The sequence below is a fragment of the Pelophylax lessonae genome (assembly GCF_965119305.1).
Source record: "Pelophylax lessonae genome assembly, chromosome: 2".
Classification (NCBI taxonomy): Eukaryota; Metazoa; Chordata; class Amphibia; order Anura; family Ranidae; genus Pelophylax; species Pelophylax lessonae.
Window position 1 is genome coordinate 698620379 of NC_138769.1, and position 17635 is coordinate 698638013.

At 44.3% G+C, this 17635-nt stretch overlaps 1 protein-coding gene across 2 annotated transcripts in view; it reads left to right on the top strand.

Moving 5' to 3' along the window:
* Nucleotides 1-17635, top strand: part of ARHGEF17 (Rho guanine nucleotide exchange factor 17) — a 419270-nt gene that overhangs the window by 384512 nt on the left and 17123 nt on the right. For both annotated transcript variants that reach the window (XM_082245420.1, XM_082245421.1), the window contains exons 17-20: nt 4954-5040; nt 5159-5226; nt 9792-9940; nt 10512-10686. In XM_082245420.1, the coding sequence (XP_082101546.1) occupies nt 4954-5040; nt 5159-5226; nt 9792-9940; nt 10512-10686 (479 nt within the window). The remainder of the gene's footprint in view (nt 1-4953; nt 5041-5158; nt 5227-9791; nt 9941-10511; nt 10687-17635) is intronic.

The window sequence follows — 17635 nt, forward strand, 5'->3', positions numbered from 1 at the left end:
CAGAGTACCTGGAGGAAAGTCACACAAGCACAGGCAGGTAGTGCCCTGGTTGGGATTCAAACTGACAACCCTAGTGCTGCCAGAGAGAAGTGCTAACCACTTAGCCACTGTTGCAGTTAAGTGTGTGGCCCAACAGCTTTTTAGGATCAGAGAACACAAGACGGATGGCTCCCAAGGTGCCCTTATTCATGACCTGCATGGTTAAAGTCACTCATCTGCCACCATCAGAGAATATACATAGGATGGAGGGTGGCTACTTATGGAGGGTGATGGCATTTAAACCAGAATGCTGTTAGAATTTTCACTTTTATCTTGCCAAAAACAAAACAGATACATTAACCACTTTCAGGTTCAACATCTGGTTTTTTTTTTCTGTTGTAGGAGGTTAGGTAGCCATTTAGATTTCTCTGGGCACTAGGGTTCTCCTGAGATTTTGCTGTATATAGGATGCTGTAGAGTAGGGGTGGGGAACCTACGGCCCGCGGGCCATATGCGGCACCCAAAATCATTTGGTCCGGCCCCCCGTGCAGCTTGGTCTGTCTGTCTGAGTTGTCAGAACGGAGTCAATGTTTCTTGTATAGTTCTGGCTCCTTTCTGTCTGAGTGAGTCACAGATGGAGTGATATCAAATGCACTTCGCCTATGAGGAGACACAGATACAGAGATACAGGAACCTCTATCTTCCTCCGGCGCGGCGCCGCTCCTCAGTCTTTAGCCAGCATTTCCCACCAGCAGTACCCACAGCAGTACCAGCTTGAGCCAGCAGTACCCACAGCAGTACCAGCTTGAGCCAGCAGTACCCACAGCAGTATCAGCCAGCACTGCCAGCATGAGCCAGCAGTACCCACAGCAGTACCAGCCAGCACTGCCAGCATGAGCCAGCAGTACCCACAGCAGTACCAGCCAGCACTGCCAACATGAGCCAGCAGTACCCACAGCAGTACCAGCCAGCAGCACCCACAGCACAGCAGTTCTTTTCAAAACTTACCACGGCAAAGGGTTGACTGCACTCCAGACTGACCAAAAACCTGGAAAACCAGTAGCAACATCATCAATACCAGCTAACATCACACACCTCAGAGACGCAGTTCCAGCCATCACATTAGGGGTGAGTTATTAAATGTTTGACCAAATATAACAGGCTAATTTTAAGTTTAAAATTATGTACGGCCCCCGAATGATGTTATAATTACCCAAATGGCCCTTGGCAGAAAAAAGGTTCCCCACCCCTGCTGTAGAGGGAGCAGAACCTTGTCAGATTTTTCTCCATCTCACAGTTTTCACTGTTGGGGAAAGGTGGGTATTACTAACCTCTTTTATGGTAAAGCCTTTTATTGGCGTTTTTATGTAGCCACAGAATTGCTTTAAAGATTAACATTGCCCCAATAGGGTTGGCATGTTTTGATTTTAGCAGGCAAGTTTGAGCCCACCACCACTGTGGTCTGATACACCAAGTCCTTCTACCTCGGACTACCTGCAAGACAGGCGGAGTGTTTCTGTTCAGCTGAGATACTGTTGTCGCTGCCCAAAAAATATTTATTATAGGCACATCTATAGCGTTTGTGTCCAGCGCCCTCTAGTGTTCTCTAATTTGAAATGAAAGGAAAATGTAATGTAACGGTGTATTTTGGGAAAATTCTTTTTATTCAAAAAAGATATACAGTGCATCCGGAAAGTATTCAAAGCGCTTCACTTTTTCCACATTTTTGTTATGTTACAGCCTTATTCCAAAATGGATTAAATTCATTATTTTCCTCAAGATTCTATAAACAACACCCCATAATGACAAATGAAAGAAGTTTAAAATCTTTGCAAATGTATTGAATGTAAAAGATGAAAAAAAAAATCACATATTTCTCGATCATTCATTGACAGACGCAGCTCCATATTCTTCTTAACCATTGGGTTATGCTACCCCCTACAGGAGTAGGACACTAGGCAGGAAAAAACTTTACCATGCCTATAGGGCAGTCCCTGGGGGTATACACCCACTCACTCTGCTATAGGGATTCAGTTTTTTCTGCCTAGTCAGGAGTAAGTACCTAGTTCCCTGCAGGGATTTCAGTCCTAGCCTGTTTTTTTATGTAAAAAGGGAACCTTTTGTCTAAATTTTTTTAGCTAGTTATTTTCCTGAGAGAACTACAATCAACAGCCAGACTGGGCGTCGGACTGGATATTCTAGATCCTTATGGTCTTCCAGTCTGGCCAGTGAGCGTGTGCAGGTTGTAGCTCCGTGCTAGGCCTTGCCATGACATAGCCCCACTGGACGGGGGCTGGCCCACGAGTGAAACTCCTCACCGGGACACACACGACCTGGTTTGGCTTGAGTATCCCTTGGCCGTCAGCACCCTCACCCTGGGTGGAGTGGTGGTCTGTCCAGAGTGCTGCCCACCTGAATATTGTTGGTATGGTGAGTAGTGTCCCCCCATATCCCTTGCGGTCTCGGGGTGGACGGAGGCCCCTTCCTGGGACGGTCAGACCCTTGGGTTACCCCCCATCCCCCATGCCCCCTCCTTGTATGTGGGGTCCCTAGGGATCATCCCCCATCGACCTCCCCCTGCAGGCCTTCCTCCCTAAAGGGGTTCCTACTTTAGTGGGGTACGGTGCGGGGGCTGTAGCAGGCGATGGGGGCCCTCGGGGGGGGGGGTTGCTGATGCCGCTGATCGTGCGATCCGCTGTCAGGGCCCCCCTATGCCTGATTGATCAGGGGATCCGGTAGACCGCATGGTGTGCTGAGGACACCGCCATTTTCTTATAGATCAGCTGTACAAGTTGATACAAGTTTGCAAGGCGGCAACTTGGTTGTCTGTGCACACATTCACAAGATTCTACAAAGTGGATATGTGGACATTCTCGGATGCTTCTGTTGGCTGCAAGATTTTGCAGGCTGCTGTTTAAAAGAGAATTTATTCTCTTTAAGGGGGTATGTTGTTTCTAGGAAAGCTCCAGTTGTTCTTGGTTGAGCTCCATGTTACCTGGTTGGCTAAGTTTAGCTTTTGGGAATTACGTTCTTTTCTGCATTGTTTTCCCACCCCTCATGTTAATACTGCTTCGTGATGTCCCAGTGGTTAAGAAGAATATGGAGCTGCGTCTGTCAATGAACAATAGAGAAAACTGGATTTTTGACTTACCGTAAAATCCTTTTCTCTGAAGTTCATTGACAGACGCAGCACCCGCCCCTCTACATAGAAGTTGGGTTGAGGTTATTTTGTTCTGACACTGCTTGCAACAAAACTGAATCCTATAGCAAGGTGAGTGGGTGTATACCCCCAGGGACTGCCCTATAGGCATGGTAAAGATTTTTCCTGCCTAGTGTCCTACTCCTGTAGGGGGCAGCATAACCCAATGGTTAAGAAGAATATGGAGCTGCATCAATGAACTTCAGAGAAAAGGATTTTACGGGAAGTCAAAAATCCAGTTTTTCACAGCCTTTACCATGACACTCAGAATTGAGCTCAGGTGTATCCTGTTTCCACTGATCCTCCTTGAGATGTTTCTACAACTTGATTGGACTCTGTAAGCTATTTAAGAATCAAGGAAATGCTCTTTTAAGATCGTGAATCGAGATTGCGATTTTTTTAAGGATTAATTGTGCAGCTCTAATTTCACTGTATGTATGTACAGTTCACAGTTCTTCAATTTTTCCACATTTTGTTATGTTACAGCCTTATTTCAAAATAGATTTAAATTAATTATTTTCCTCAAAATTCTACAAACAATACCCCATAATGACAATGTGAAAAACATTTGTTTAAAATCTTTTCAAATTTATTAAAAAGAAAAAATAATCACATGTACATAGATATTCAGTCTTTGCCATGACACTCAAAATTGGGTTCAGTTGCATCCTGTATCCACTGATCTTTCTTAAGATGTTTCTAAAACTTCGATTTGAGTCCACCTGTGGTCAATTCAGTTGATTGGACATAATTTGGAAATGCACACACCTGTCTATATAAGGTCCCACAGTTAACAGTGCATGTCAGAGCACAAACCAAGCCATAAAGTCCAAGGAATTGTCTGTAGACCTCTGACAGGATTGTATTGAGGCACAGATCTGGGGAAGGGTACAGAAAAATTTCTGCTGCAATGAAGGTCCCAATGAGCACAGTGGCCTCCATCATCCATAAATGGAAGAAGTTTGGAACCACCCAGACACTTCCTAGAGTGGTTTCCGGCCAAACTGAGTGATCGGGGGAGAAGGGCCTTAGTCAGGGAGATGACCAAGAACCCAATGAGCACTCTTAAAGAGCTCCAGCATTTCTCTGTGGAGAGAGGAGAACCTTCCAGAAGAACAACCATCTCTGCAGCACTCCCCCAGTCAGGCCTGTATGGTAGAGTAGCCAAACGGAAGCCACTCCTCAGATAAAGGCATATGACTGCCCGCCTGGAGTTTGCCAAAAGGGACCTGAAGGATTCTCCGACCATGCAAAACAAAATTCTCTGGTCTGATTAAACAAACATTGAACTATTTGGCCTGAATGTCAAGCGCCATGTCTGGAGGAAACCAGGCACAGCTCGTCACCTTGCCAAATACCATCCCTACAGTGAAGCATGGTGGTGGCAGCATCATGCTGTGGGGATGATTTTCAGAAGCAGGAACTGGAAGACTAGGCAGGATCGAGGGAAAGGTGAATGCAGCAATGTACAGATACATTAATGAAAACCAGCTGCAGTGTGCGTAACCAAAGAGTAGCTAGTGATATCCACTTTCTATTAAAAAAAGAGCCCCTTGAACAGATGAAAGGGTTTTCGGTGGTACTAGAGAACGTGTACACAGTCATAACAAATACAGCTGCCCTTAAAGAGCATATGCATTGCCCTGTGCTGTGTTTGGAAAAAAAATTAGCCATTGAGACACATTAGGCCAAATGAAAATGAATAGTCAACAGTTGCAACTATGTTTGCAACTGTTTGTCCAAAAAAAATTACAATTTCTATCTTTGTGTTGCAGCATTCATGTCTATCAGTCCTCTGACAACATCCGCAACCGCAAGAACAGCATGAAGATGCAGCACACAGCGGCTGTCATGTGTATACTGTGAGTGTCGGGGGTAGCGGGTTATTTCCCAGCCCCGCAACCGCTGAATTTCATATTTATGTAACTCATTGATACTGAGTTGGCCACTCAATTGAATCTGTTTTCTTTGCCCTTACAGGTATCTGGACAACCAAGTGTTTGTGTCACTGGCAAATGGAGATCTGATTGTTTACCAGAGAGAGGCAGGTGAGGGGGAAAGACCTTGCTGGGAAACCACTGGACCTTCTTCATATAACGTATTTGAGTGGAAGTGTTACCCTTGTAGATTCCATCTCGGCATGCTGTGGTTTCCTCTGATGAATGCACATACAATCTACATGTAATCTGCCATTACAAATGGACCCCGGACCATGAAAGGGCCCATCAGGGCGATATTTGGATGGACATAGTGGGGATCTGGGCAGTCAGGGTGGAAATATTTCCTTTCCACAGATGGTCGTTTTTTTTATTCAGTCACTCAGCTTCAGTCACTTAGCATCCCTGATAAGCAGCTCTAGAGAAAAATCCCCAAGCAGGTATAGAGTGCATTGTTTTCAGCAATGGTGTGCGCAGACTATAACATTAGAGTGTGCACCCAAAAGCTCAAACACACATTATATACTATATATATATATCTATACAGTACAGACCAAAAGCTGAGCCTTGAGGGTCCTGGAAAGCTGACGATGGAGCTGCAGGCAGAGTCAACTGGGAAAAACAGTGTCTGTGAGTACCAGGGAGCTTGCCAAGGGGTCTGCCCAGGAAGGGGGACCACTTCAGTAGACCTACCTAGGGTCTCCAGCGCCCTTGGAGAGGAGTTGTATCGGCGCCCCCCCTCCCCCCCCCCCCCCCCCCCATAAAAAAGTAAAAAAATATATTTTTTTTTTTCCTGTTCAGATCAATTTTAATCATTTTCTAAATTTTGAAAAGGTGATGTTCCTATATTAGTTATCTACTATGTAAAGGAAAACTAAAGAAACATATATAGCATTATAGTTTGTTTCCTAATCCTCCCTGTCCCATAAAAAAAAAATGTATAAAAAGGAATTGAAAGGTGTCCCTTGTTGGCCCAGTATAGAGCTCACTAGTGGACAAACATTGTGCCAGGTGTGAACAGCAAGAGAGGGGATTACAGAGAGAGGGGGGGTGACAGAGAGAGGGAGGGAGAGAAGGGGGGTTTGACAGAGAGAGAGGGGGGGGTTTGATAGAGGGGCTGACAGAGAAAGTGAGGGGGGTTTGAAAGAGAGAGAGGAGGTGGGGTTGACAGAGAGAGAGGGGGTGGTTTGACAGAGAGGGGGGGGTTGACAGAGAGAGAGGGGGGGGGTGTTTTCACAGAGAGGGGGGGGAGTTTGAGAGAGAGAAGAGAGATAGGGCGGGTTGAGAGAGAGAGGGTGACACAGAGAGAGAGAGGGGTGACAGAGAGAGAGAGAGAAGGGGGTTTGAAAGAGATATGGGGGTTTGAGAGAGAGGGTGACAGGGAGAGAGAGGGTTGACAGAGGGAGAGGAGAGAGGGGGTTTGACACAGAGAGAAAGAGAGGAGAGAGGGGGTTTACCAGAGAGAGAGAGGGGGGTGACATAGAGAGAGAGAGGGGGTGACAGAGAGAGAGAGAGGGGGGTGACAGAGAGAGAGGGGGGGGGTGACAGAGAGAGGGGGGGTGACAGAGAGAGAGAGAGGGGGGGTGACAGAGAGAGAGAGGGGGTGATAGAGAGAGAGAGGGGGGGTTTGACAGAGAGAAAGGGGGCGACAGGGAGAGAGGGGGGTGACAGAGAGAGGGGCGGTGACAGAGAGGGTGGAGTGAAGTGGTGGGGTGACAGAGGGGGTGAAAGAGAGGGTGAGGGTAACAGTGAGAGGGGGTGCAAGAGGGGGGGGTGACAGAGAGAGGGTGGGGTGACAGAGAGAGTGAGGGTGACAGAGGGTGGGGTGAAAGAAAGGGGGTGACAGAGAGAGGGTGGAGTGACAGAGAGGGGGGGTGACAAGGAGAGAGGGTGGGGTGACAGAGAGAGAGGGATGACAGAGAGAGGGTGGGGTGACAGAGAGGGTGGGGTGATGGGGGGTGACAGAGATGGGGATGACAGCGAGAGGGGAGGGTCCCCATGTCGGCCTGTCCTTTGGGCCTGTGAGTGGAGAGGAGAGTTCATTATAGAGCAATGGAATGACAAAAAATGTTAAGCTTTTAATGATCATGCTAAAAAAAAAAAAAAAAATAACGGTACTGCTCAGCGGCGATACGGGCTCCTCTGACAGCCCCAGTGCACTCGCCACCCCCCTCAGCCTGCCGCCGATTGATGATGTCACAGTCATGTTACCGCTGACTGGCTGCATCTGTGGGCGGAGACGGAGCTCCGGAGAGCCCAGCACTGCCACTGCCTAGAGGGAACACAGAGCTCCGGGATTGGAGCCACATGCTGCCTGGAGGCGCCAGGGGCGCAGGCTGACCCGAGGGTGCAAAAATCACTAATGCTGCCACTGTTTTTGCGCCCCCCTCAGCCTGCACCCCTGGTGGGCGCCGGTCTCGCCAACTCCATGGTACGCCCCTGCACTCCAGTGAGGTCAGAGGTCAGAAAGTCAGTTCACACAGTAAGCAATAGTAAGCAATAGTAAAGGGGGTGCCAAGTAGACCTTGAAAAGAGTAAAGGGGGTGCCAAGTGGGGCCCAGAAGAGTAATTCACTACAGAGTTTGCCTATTAAATACTTCACTTCAGTGGCAAGGTGAAGCAGCAGCCTTGCCGCACTCAATTCAGCTAGTAGTCATCCAGTTGTGCATAGTTCATCAAGTTGGAGTATCCCACTCATCCCTTCTCCCATCCTAAGTTCTAATCAAGTACAAAAAAACAAATCCCCTGGACTGTTTCCTGACTGAGACAAGAACTTAACCACTTTACCACCGGAGGATTTTTCTGTCTTACGTCCAGGCCACTTTTTGCGATTCGGCGATGTGCGACTTTAACTGACAATTGCGCGGTCGTGCGACGCCGTACCCAAACGAAATTTACGTCCTTTTTTTCCCACAAACAGAGCTTTCTTTTGGTGGTGTTTGATCACCTGTGCGATTTTTACTTTTTGCGCTATAAACAAAAAAAGAGCGTTTATTTTGAAAAAATAACAATATTTAAACATTTTTCTATATGAAATTCCCCCCCAAAAAAATGTAAAAATCTAATTTTTTTTTAATTTTTGGCCAATTTGTTTTATGCTACCTATTTTTGGTAAAAAAAATCGCAATAAGCGTATTTTGATTGGTTTGCGCAAAAGTTATTGCGTTTACTAACTAAGGGAAAGATTTCTGTCATTTTTGGTGGGTTTTTTTTTAACGAGTAATGGCGGTTATCTGCAATTTTTTTTTTGCGGGACTGCGACATTGCGGCGGACAGATCGGACCCTTGACTGACATTTTTGACACTTTTGGGGGTACCAGTGACATTACTACAGTAATCAGTGCTATATATATCCACTGTTACTGTAAAAATGACACTGGCAGTGAAGGGGTTAATTGGAGAGGGGGGGGTTAATGTATGCCTGGTGCTTACTGATGTGTGGGGGGGGGGAGGTGACTTTGTGAGACAGGGACAGATCGGATGTCCAGCTATGCTGAACAGTCCGATCTGTCACTCCCTGTCACTATGGAGATCCGCCCGCTCTGTTTACACAGGCGGGCGGATCTCCTCACTCGATTCCCCGACGATCAGGGCAGAGCAGCGGCGATCGCCGCTGCTCCTCCCCTGGCCCGACTCCCGCTGTGAATGAAAACAGCGGGAGCGCTGGACGGGATCGTGCAGCGATCCACTCTCAAGGGAGTAGTGATATATATATATATATATATATATATATATATATATATACATATATATATATATATATATGTGTATGTGTGTATATATATATATGTATGTGTGTATATATATATGTATGTGTGTGTGTGTCTATACGTGTACACACACTTATAAATGTAAAAAAACATTTAAAAATGTATTAAAATGTGGATGGTGTCCGTAGAGCAGAGATTGGTGGCAGGTGGGCAGTATCAGTAGTTTTTTTATTTTGTTCTTTTTTTTTTTTTTTATTTACAGTTCTTTTAGGAGCCCCGCTGGGTGCTTGGTGAACTATTAGGGGTCTAAACAGATTCCCCAGCCCCTTTCTCTGCTGCGTCCGCTGCACCTGACAGTGAATGAATGGCAAATTGCTCTGTACTGGGCAGCTTCCTGTTTATTCACAAACTAAAGCCTCATAAACACAGTTTACAAGGCTTCAGGTTATGAATGAACACAGTGAGTAATCTGTATCAATCACTCACTGTGCTCATTCAGAAAAGGAAGCGGGCAGTAAATGACATGGATAGCAGAGGGAATCTACACTGCATTGGGGTGATCATAGTGTGCCTAGGCACACCCCCTGTGCACGCCTATGGTCATCAGTCAGACATGACTAATAAGCTAGCCAAAGATGCTTCAAATCTCTGCCGGTTAAGTAGGGACCAGCCAAGATGCAATCCCATGTATGGGCAGGCTGATTGTACCCAAGTCGATCCAAAAATTGACTTTGGTACATCCTACATGTCTGATTTGTAGCATGCTATAGCCGCTAGCAAAAATCACTGTGTTCTCCCAGCCTGGGATGACAGCTCAAATAAGTATGTGGTTTAGGTGACCAAAAATGTTTGACCATATAGTGTATGTCTGTAGATATGATGACAGTAGGAAAACATCTTTTTGAAAAAAATAGGTACACATATGTTCAGGTTTTCTCTGACCTCTTGCATCTTCTTTTTTCCCAGGAAGTTTTTGGGACCCTCAGAACTCCAAAACTATTTCTTTGGGTTCTCCTGGAAACCCTGTCACCAAAATGGTGTCCGTCTCTGGAAAGCTCTGGTGTGGATGTCAGAACAGGGTCACCATCTTCAACACAGCATCCCTGCTTCAAGAGGTTCGTCTTATTATAATAAATATAATATAGTCTAATAAACTGAAATTAAATGAATTTCAACAAAAATGTCATAACCAAAAATTCATACGAATGTACATTCGAACTGAAACAAATTGCATGTCTACCCTTTGATACTGGACAGCTTGACTTGTTACAGGAAGTAAAAAAATAATAGATGTACTAGCAGGATCAACAGGTAAAAGAAAAAAGACTAAGGCAGGCGTGGCCGGGATGGAGTCGCCTTCCTTACACCTGGGCTGCTTTTTTTGGCATGCAGTGTTCTTTCTCTTTTTCCCCTATGTGTGTACATTGAGCCGGGACGGGCTCTTCTCATGCCAGTTCCCAAATTCGTGTGAGTTACCGGAGCAATGCAGGATGGGAGGCTTGGAGTGGCTTATGGTCACAGTTAAAAAAAAAAATTGTTATTGGCTGGTGTGTTAAGGCCTATGACCGTCTGCATGTTATATTTCTTTTTTTTTAATAAACTTACCACTTGTATGTCTTAATGCACAGCAGTTTTGATATGCCTTCCTCAACAGAAACTGACTTTTTTTTGCCTTTTCTGTCACAGCACATGTTCCACATTGGACAGGACCAGAACCGCTGTGTGACGTGTATGGTCAGCTCCAACCAGGGGATGTGGATCGCCCTACAGGGCAGTGCCCAGGTCCGGCTATATCATGTTACCACGTTTGAACAATTGGCGGAGGTGGATATTGCACCGCCTGTACACAAGATGTTGGCAGGTAATGTCAGTTAGAAAAAGAGATCCAATAAAACAAGACTACTTGTCAGGGTAGTTGTGGCTTGAAGGTAAAATATAAGTTAATTGGCAGTCTTTGTCTTTGAACCCTAAAATTTAAAAAAATACCACTTGGAATAAACAGGAGGAAAGCGTCAGCTTTCCTTTTGGCTTTAGGGTTATGTCACAGTAGCAGTATTGCTATGCAAATACCAACTTGGTTCAATGTGTCACTCCCTTGTTATCTAGATGAGCGAACCATTGCTGGAGAGTGACATTCTGCATTGTTTCTGTCAGAGACAGAGTGACCAATAGCAGATAGCGAGGGAGCGATGCATGTTTTCTCTGTTCTGCATCGCAATCTTGATAATGGCAGGATTACCAGTGTGACATGGCCCTTAAATTGGAACTAAGCGAGCTCCCCCTTCCATCTATGTCTCCATGCTTTATTTTGTTGAGAATTCACTTTTAAAAACACCTCCTATTCTGACTTTAATTGTTGTAAAAGTGACTTATCCCTTGCTGAAACCTATTTCTGGCCTGTATAAGCAGATGCAATCACAGCGGACAATGGTTATCAGATAACTGAACTAACCAGACACCGTTTCTTTCCATCCACATAGTTTTTATTGCAAGCAGTAGGTATAGCAGACAACAAAATGTGGCAGATGATTGAAAGATGGTATCTGCAGGTCAAAACATGGTAATGTGTTCCCAGATTCGAGCAGATTGTATGAAGGCCTAGACAGATGTGGCCATCTTTTTTCCCACAAGCATAAAGGAACAGGAAATACATAATCAATGGGAGGGGACAGGAGCGCACACAGAAAGACAGAAAGCAAGGGTAAAAACCGAAACAACCACAAGATGGCAGTATAATCAACTATATAGACATTACCACAACTATGCATTCTATTATATCTTACATATTGGTGTAACAGCACACTCCCTGTCTGGTATTGTAAATACCACCATGCTAATCATAATAGTAGTTATTCAAATGTAAATAATGGTACAATTTGCAGTTGTCCTGAAGACAGAAGAAAAACATGCATATATGCAAAACAATAACTAGATAAGGCATGAAGAAGTGTCAATCAAAGTCCAAGGCACATTCTTCTTGTGACAGAAACTGGATTCAACAAACCCAGGAGGGAAGTTCAGTCTCTAAAAGACAAGAGTAGAACAAGTTCTGTAATGGGTCTTTACAGTTCCTTGTCTGGCAATCCTTACCTCTACCTTGCCTACCATACCATCATCACTAGTAATGGTCCTTACAATGAGTCCCATGGGCCATTAAATTCTTTCAGCTTGCTGGTCCTTGGGGATAGAAAGATCTCTAACTTGCTGGTTAGGGTTCAGACGTTGCTATTTTCTGCGTCCTTGCAGAAGAGGAAGATTCTCCATCTTCCAACGATTCCAGAAGCAGTTGGCAAAGTGTTGTACTCTCTTCCGTTGCTGACGGTGAAAGTTCCCCACCTTAAAGTCTCAAGGTGGAACAGATCCAAACTTCTGGGTAAAAAGGGTAGCTGGAGTAAGGATGGTTGCGGACTCTGGATCTTTGTCAGGATCTATAAGACTGAAGACCTCAGGTGAAGTTTCTTCTGTATGATCCAGCAGGAATTCAGGTCCTGTTAACCAAGAAGAATTTGCAAAGACACTTGCTGATATTTGTCTGGTTGCATGATCTGACTGCAGGATTACACTCTGAAGGAACATCATGCCATTATTAAGGCCTTGAGGATTTTCTGATTCTTTCTACACGGTTACTGACATAGAAGTGTTTTGTCTGATTGTATATATAGCCCAAAACAACTTTGCTGTCTGTGTAGAATTTGATGTCATCTATCTGAACATCTAGCTCCTGCAGTATAAAATCTGCAACTTCTACGGCTAGCACAGTCCCTCAAAGTTCAAGCCTGAGAATTGGGTGTTCAGGCTTGGGTGCTAACTTAGCTTTGCCAAACAGAAACCCTACATGGGTTTGATTGTGAGAATCTCTTACCTTGAGGTAGGGTACAGCTGGTATGGCCTCAGTGGATGCATCTCAGGAGATGTGAATGTCTTTTCTCTGACTTGCAGCAAGGGGAGTTGGAAGTGTAGCAGCGTGGTATGTCAATTCCATCTAAGGCATGTAGAGATTGTTTCCAGGACTCCCACTTTGAATATTTGTCTGTTGGTAGTGGAGCATCCCAATCTTGAATAGTCTCTGATAGCTGTCTTAATAGGGATTTACCTTGTATGGTGATGGGAGCCACAAATCCTGGTGGATCGTATAGACTGTTCACTACTGACAGAACACCACATGTGGTGAATGGCTTGTCTGCAGTGCTGACTTGAAAGCCGAAAGTGTCTTTTAATAAGTTCCACCGTAAGCCCAGACTTCTCTGAAGAAGGAGGCATGTCCGTTCCCAGGTTTAAATCCTTAAATCCTGTGGCATGATCACCAGGATGAAAGGCTTTCATCACAGCAGCACTGTTTGAGGCAATCTTATGGAGTCTGAGGTTGGCCTCAGAAAGCATACTTTGAGTCCTTTGGACAGGTCTATGGCTTCTTCATCTGTGGGTAAGGATTTGAGTCCATTGTCCACATAGGAGTCTCTCTCAACAAAGTGTCGAGCATCTGCGCCATACTCCTTTTTGCCATCAATAGCAGTGCTTCTTAGGCCATATGTTGCAACAGCAGGTGAGGGACTGTTTCCACTTTCATGTGGTTATCAATCACTTCATTGTTTGTTGTCATGGTGCCACAGAAACCTTAGGAAGTTCCTATGGTCTTCTCTTACTATGAAGCAATGGAACATTTGTTCAATGTCAGCAGTTATGGCAACCGGCTTTTTTCTGATACTCATAAGTGTTCCTACAAGGTTGTTGGTTAGGTTAGGACCAGTGAGGAGAATATCATTCAGGGATACGCCTTGATGCTTGGCACTGGAGTCAAACACTACCCTGATTTGCTTTGGTTTACATGGATGATGCACTACAAAGAAAGGCAGATACCAGCACTCATCATGTTCTAGAAGAGGTAGAGCTGGCTCAGCGTGATCATTGTCAAAGATCCTTTTGATAAAGGCAATGAAGTGGTCCTTCATTTCAGGCCTGTTCTTTAGTCTTCGCTGAAGTGAGTTGAATCTGGATAAAGCTTCTTCACAATTGTTAGGAAGTCTAACTCTTGCAGCACGAAGAGGTAATGTTGCAACACAGCTGTTAGATTCATCCTTGAAAAATTCACTGTCTATTATTGTGATGAACTATCTTCAATTGACAAGGCTATTCTGTTGTCATCACGTGTAGTACAAAACACTGTACTACCTAAGTTGTCATCACAATGAATGGGAATAACATCAGATACCTGGATGATGTCAAGCGGCTTCTCCTTTACTCCATAATGATGAGGGCATTGTCTGAAGTGAGATGCACGCCCATTTCTCAGCACATGAGTCTTGAGAATCTCAGATGGCATTCGCATTCTGTTCAAGCATACATCGCCCACTATTACCCAGCCTAGATCAAGTCTTTGTGCATATGGGGCGTTGTCAGATCCATTGGACAGCTGGCGTACTTTATGTACTCTGAGAATGTCTCTTCCCAGCAAGACTAAGATTTTGGCATCCATGTCCGTTGAAGGAATCTCGGTTACCACGTGCCTTAAGTGGGGATGGTGATACGCAGCTTCTGGGGTAGGAATCTCTTCCCTGTTGTCTGGTTTTTGGTCAAACTCAACTAATGTTGGTAAGGGTACGCCCTTCTTTGTCTTGGATATGGGAAACCATGAACCCATCGTCTCTTCTGCCAGAGGTTTCTAAACGACCAGAACAAGTGTTGAAAATATATGGTGTTGCATGTCCCTTTATGCCAAAGATCTCAAAGAATTTAGGTTTAACCAAGGATCTGTTGCTCTGCTCATCTTTTATGGCATACAGTTGTGCTCATAAGTTTACTTTAGAATTTGATTTCTTGGCCATTTTTCAAAGATAATGAATAACACAAAAACTTTTCTTTCACTCATGGTTAGTGAAGCCATTTATTATTGTTTACTCTTTTTAAATCATAATGACAACAGAAATTACCCAACTGACCCTGATCAAAAGTTTACATACCCCAGTTCCTAATACAGTGTATTGCCACCTTTAACATCAATAACCGCTTGAAGTCTTTTTTGGTATTTGTGGATGAGGCTCTTTATCTTCTCAGATGGTAAAGCTGCCCATTCTTCCTGGAAAAAAGCCTTCAGTTCTGTAAATTCTTGGGATGTCTTGCATGAACTGCATGTTGCTTGGCGAGCTGCCATCTCTACTTGAAGAATTTTGTTCTGAACTTCTATCTCTGCTTGGCGAGCTTTGTTCTGAGCTTCTATCTCTGCTTGGCGAGCTTTGTTCGTTCTGAGTTTCTATCTCTGCTTGGCAAGCTTTGTTCTGAGCTTCTATCTCTGCTTGGCAAGCTTTGTTCTAAGCTTCTATCTCTGCTTGGCGAGCTTTGTTCTGAGCTTCTATCTCTGCTTGGCAAGCTGTCATCTCTGCTTGGTGAGCTGCTATCTCCGCTTCCTTTCTGGCAAATGAACTTTGCACTTTATTTGCTTCAAGACTTGCACGGGCCTCTATTCACTTATCGCTTAATGTTGAGCTTCTAGAGCGAGAAGATCTAGAAGAACTTGCTGTGAGCTTAGTAGATGTGGTATTTTAGACTTCGAAACGGATCATTTACAAACACTGGGACATCCTTAAGAGAGATCTGATCTTGAGCAGCCATATTACAGATAATCTCGGTTTCATATATAGAAAACCTCGAGACCTAAGAAGTATTCTTGCCCCTAGCAGGGTACAAAAATCTAAAAAACTTCAGAATGGTCCATTAAACCAATGGACTTCTCTATTTGATCAAAAAGACAACTACAAGTGTGGTGTTAGAAACTTTGGCACGTGTGGTTTTATGTGGCATTGAAATCAGGATACTGTAGGATCAGATGGTAAGATACATCGCATTAAACAATTTACTAATTGTGGGACCTCATTTGTTATATATGGGATTTTATGTCCATGTAGCCTATTGTACGTTGGTTGAACATCACGCCCTTTGAGGGTTCGGATCGGGGAACATAAATGTAATATAATTCATGGAAGAGATACTCGGTTCCCTGACACTTTAAGGCAAAACATAATGAGGATCCTACAGGTATGAGAGTTTTCGGTATTGAAGCCATTACTGATGAACTAGATAAGGGTAGAAGATACCAGAGGCTTTGCAAGCGTGAAAGCTTCTGGATCTTCACCCTTGGAAGTCTAGCACCCAAGGGGTTGAATGAGGACATTGAAGTCTATAATCTAGTACATTAGCTTAGGGTTCAGTGTGTTCCATTATTTCCTCCTTTTTGGTCCTTCCTTCTTTCCCCATAATACTTTTTATTTTTATTTTATGTTTATTTTTAATTTGTATTCTTATTTTTATTTTTACTTTATTTTCACTATAATAATAATAATTTTTTTTTTGTACTTCTCTATTCTTTCTCATTTTATTGACTTCAGTGTTAGTCTATAATTGGTTTTAATTCAAATGAAATGTGTGATATCAAAATTGGATTTGTTTAATGTAGATCCTACATGTGTACGTATGTGTATATATATATATATATATATATATATATATATATATGCACCATTCCTGGGATAAATATGATGTGTGTGTACACCATGTTCTATGTAGTCTTTTGCGTTTTTTTGAGAAAAAGAAAAAATATTAATTTTCACATCATTTCCAGCACTCTCTCGTGTTTCCTCTATGGTTTTTTAGAATTTTTTAAAATGTAATATTTTATAGTATTATTAGTATTATTACTACTCCTTGGCATTTTTATTGGTGGCTGGCCAATCCTAGGAAATGAAATCCAGTGGCTTTAATTTAAAGCGGAGTTCCACCCTGGAATTTTTATTTTTTTTTAAAATACCCCTGGGACAGTCAGGGCTAGTGCATTCCACAATGGCTAGCCTCTGATCTGTCCCGGGTTGCACTTACCTGTTAGGACAAATACTTACCCTGAAAACGTCTTGTCCAGCGCTGCCATCTCAGATGTGGGCAGCTTGAAGCCAGCGAGATCCTCTTCGGCGTCCTCTTCCGCCTTCTTCGGTCCCATGATGCCCTGCGCCGGCCCCGCCGTCACTTCCCGGTTGCGCGCGTCATCCCTCCACAGCTTCTGGGCATGCCCAGAAGCTGTTTAGAAGGGGATGACGCGCGCGACCCGGAACTGACGTCGGGGCCGGTGCAGGCGCAATGATTGCTGGGAGCGATGACGTTCAGCTCCCAGGAATCATTGCAAAAGCCAGGAAGTGACGACAGGCCACGGCCGAGGAAGGAGGAAGAAGGAAGTAAGGTAAGTATATTTTCTTCGCTACGAGGTAAGTAAAAAAAAAAAAAAAAATGCGATTATCCATTTCTTTTTCAGGTGACCCGGAGCGAGAAGATGGAGGTAAGTATAAAATTAGGGTGGAACTCCACTTTAATCTAATTATTACCACCTATTAAACATATGGCGTTCCTAATATCCCCTCTATAGCTTCAGTGACAGCTGTCCATATGTGTATCTCTATTCGGAGCCCAGTAGGAGACGCAGAGTGAAGTTTAAAGCCGGTGTTCCGTGAAAAAATCCTACCCGTGAAAATTCCCTACCCTCGTCACTTCCTGTGTACCTACGTCATTGAACAGCTGAGCAGCTTCCCACTGCGCATGCTTACAGCTCCGGAGGGTAGGGAATTTTCACGGTCGGCTCCGTAGTGTTTTTTAACGTTACACCGCATCAGCTGTTGCCGCGGGTACATTAAATCATCTCCGCTCCAACCCCTCTGCCTTCCCTGATCTCGGCTCCAAAATGTAAAAGCGACGGCGGGTCTATGAAAATATAAATCACGGTGCCGAGATCGCCGTGATTTATATTTTCATACACCCGCCGTCGCTTTTACATT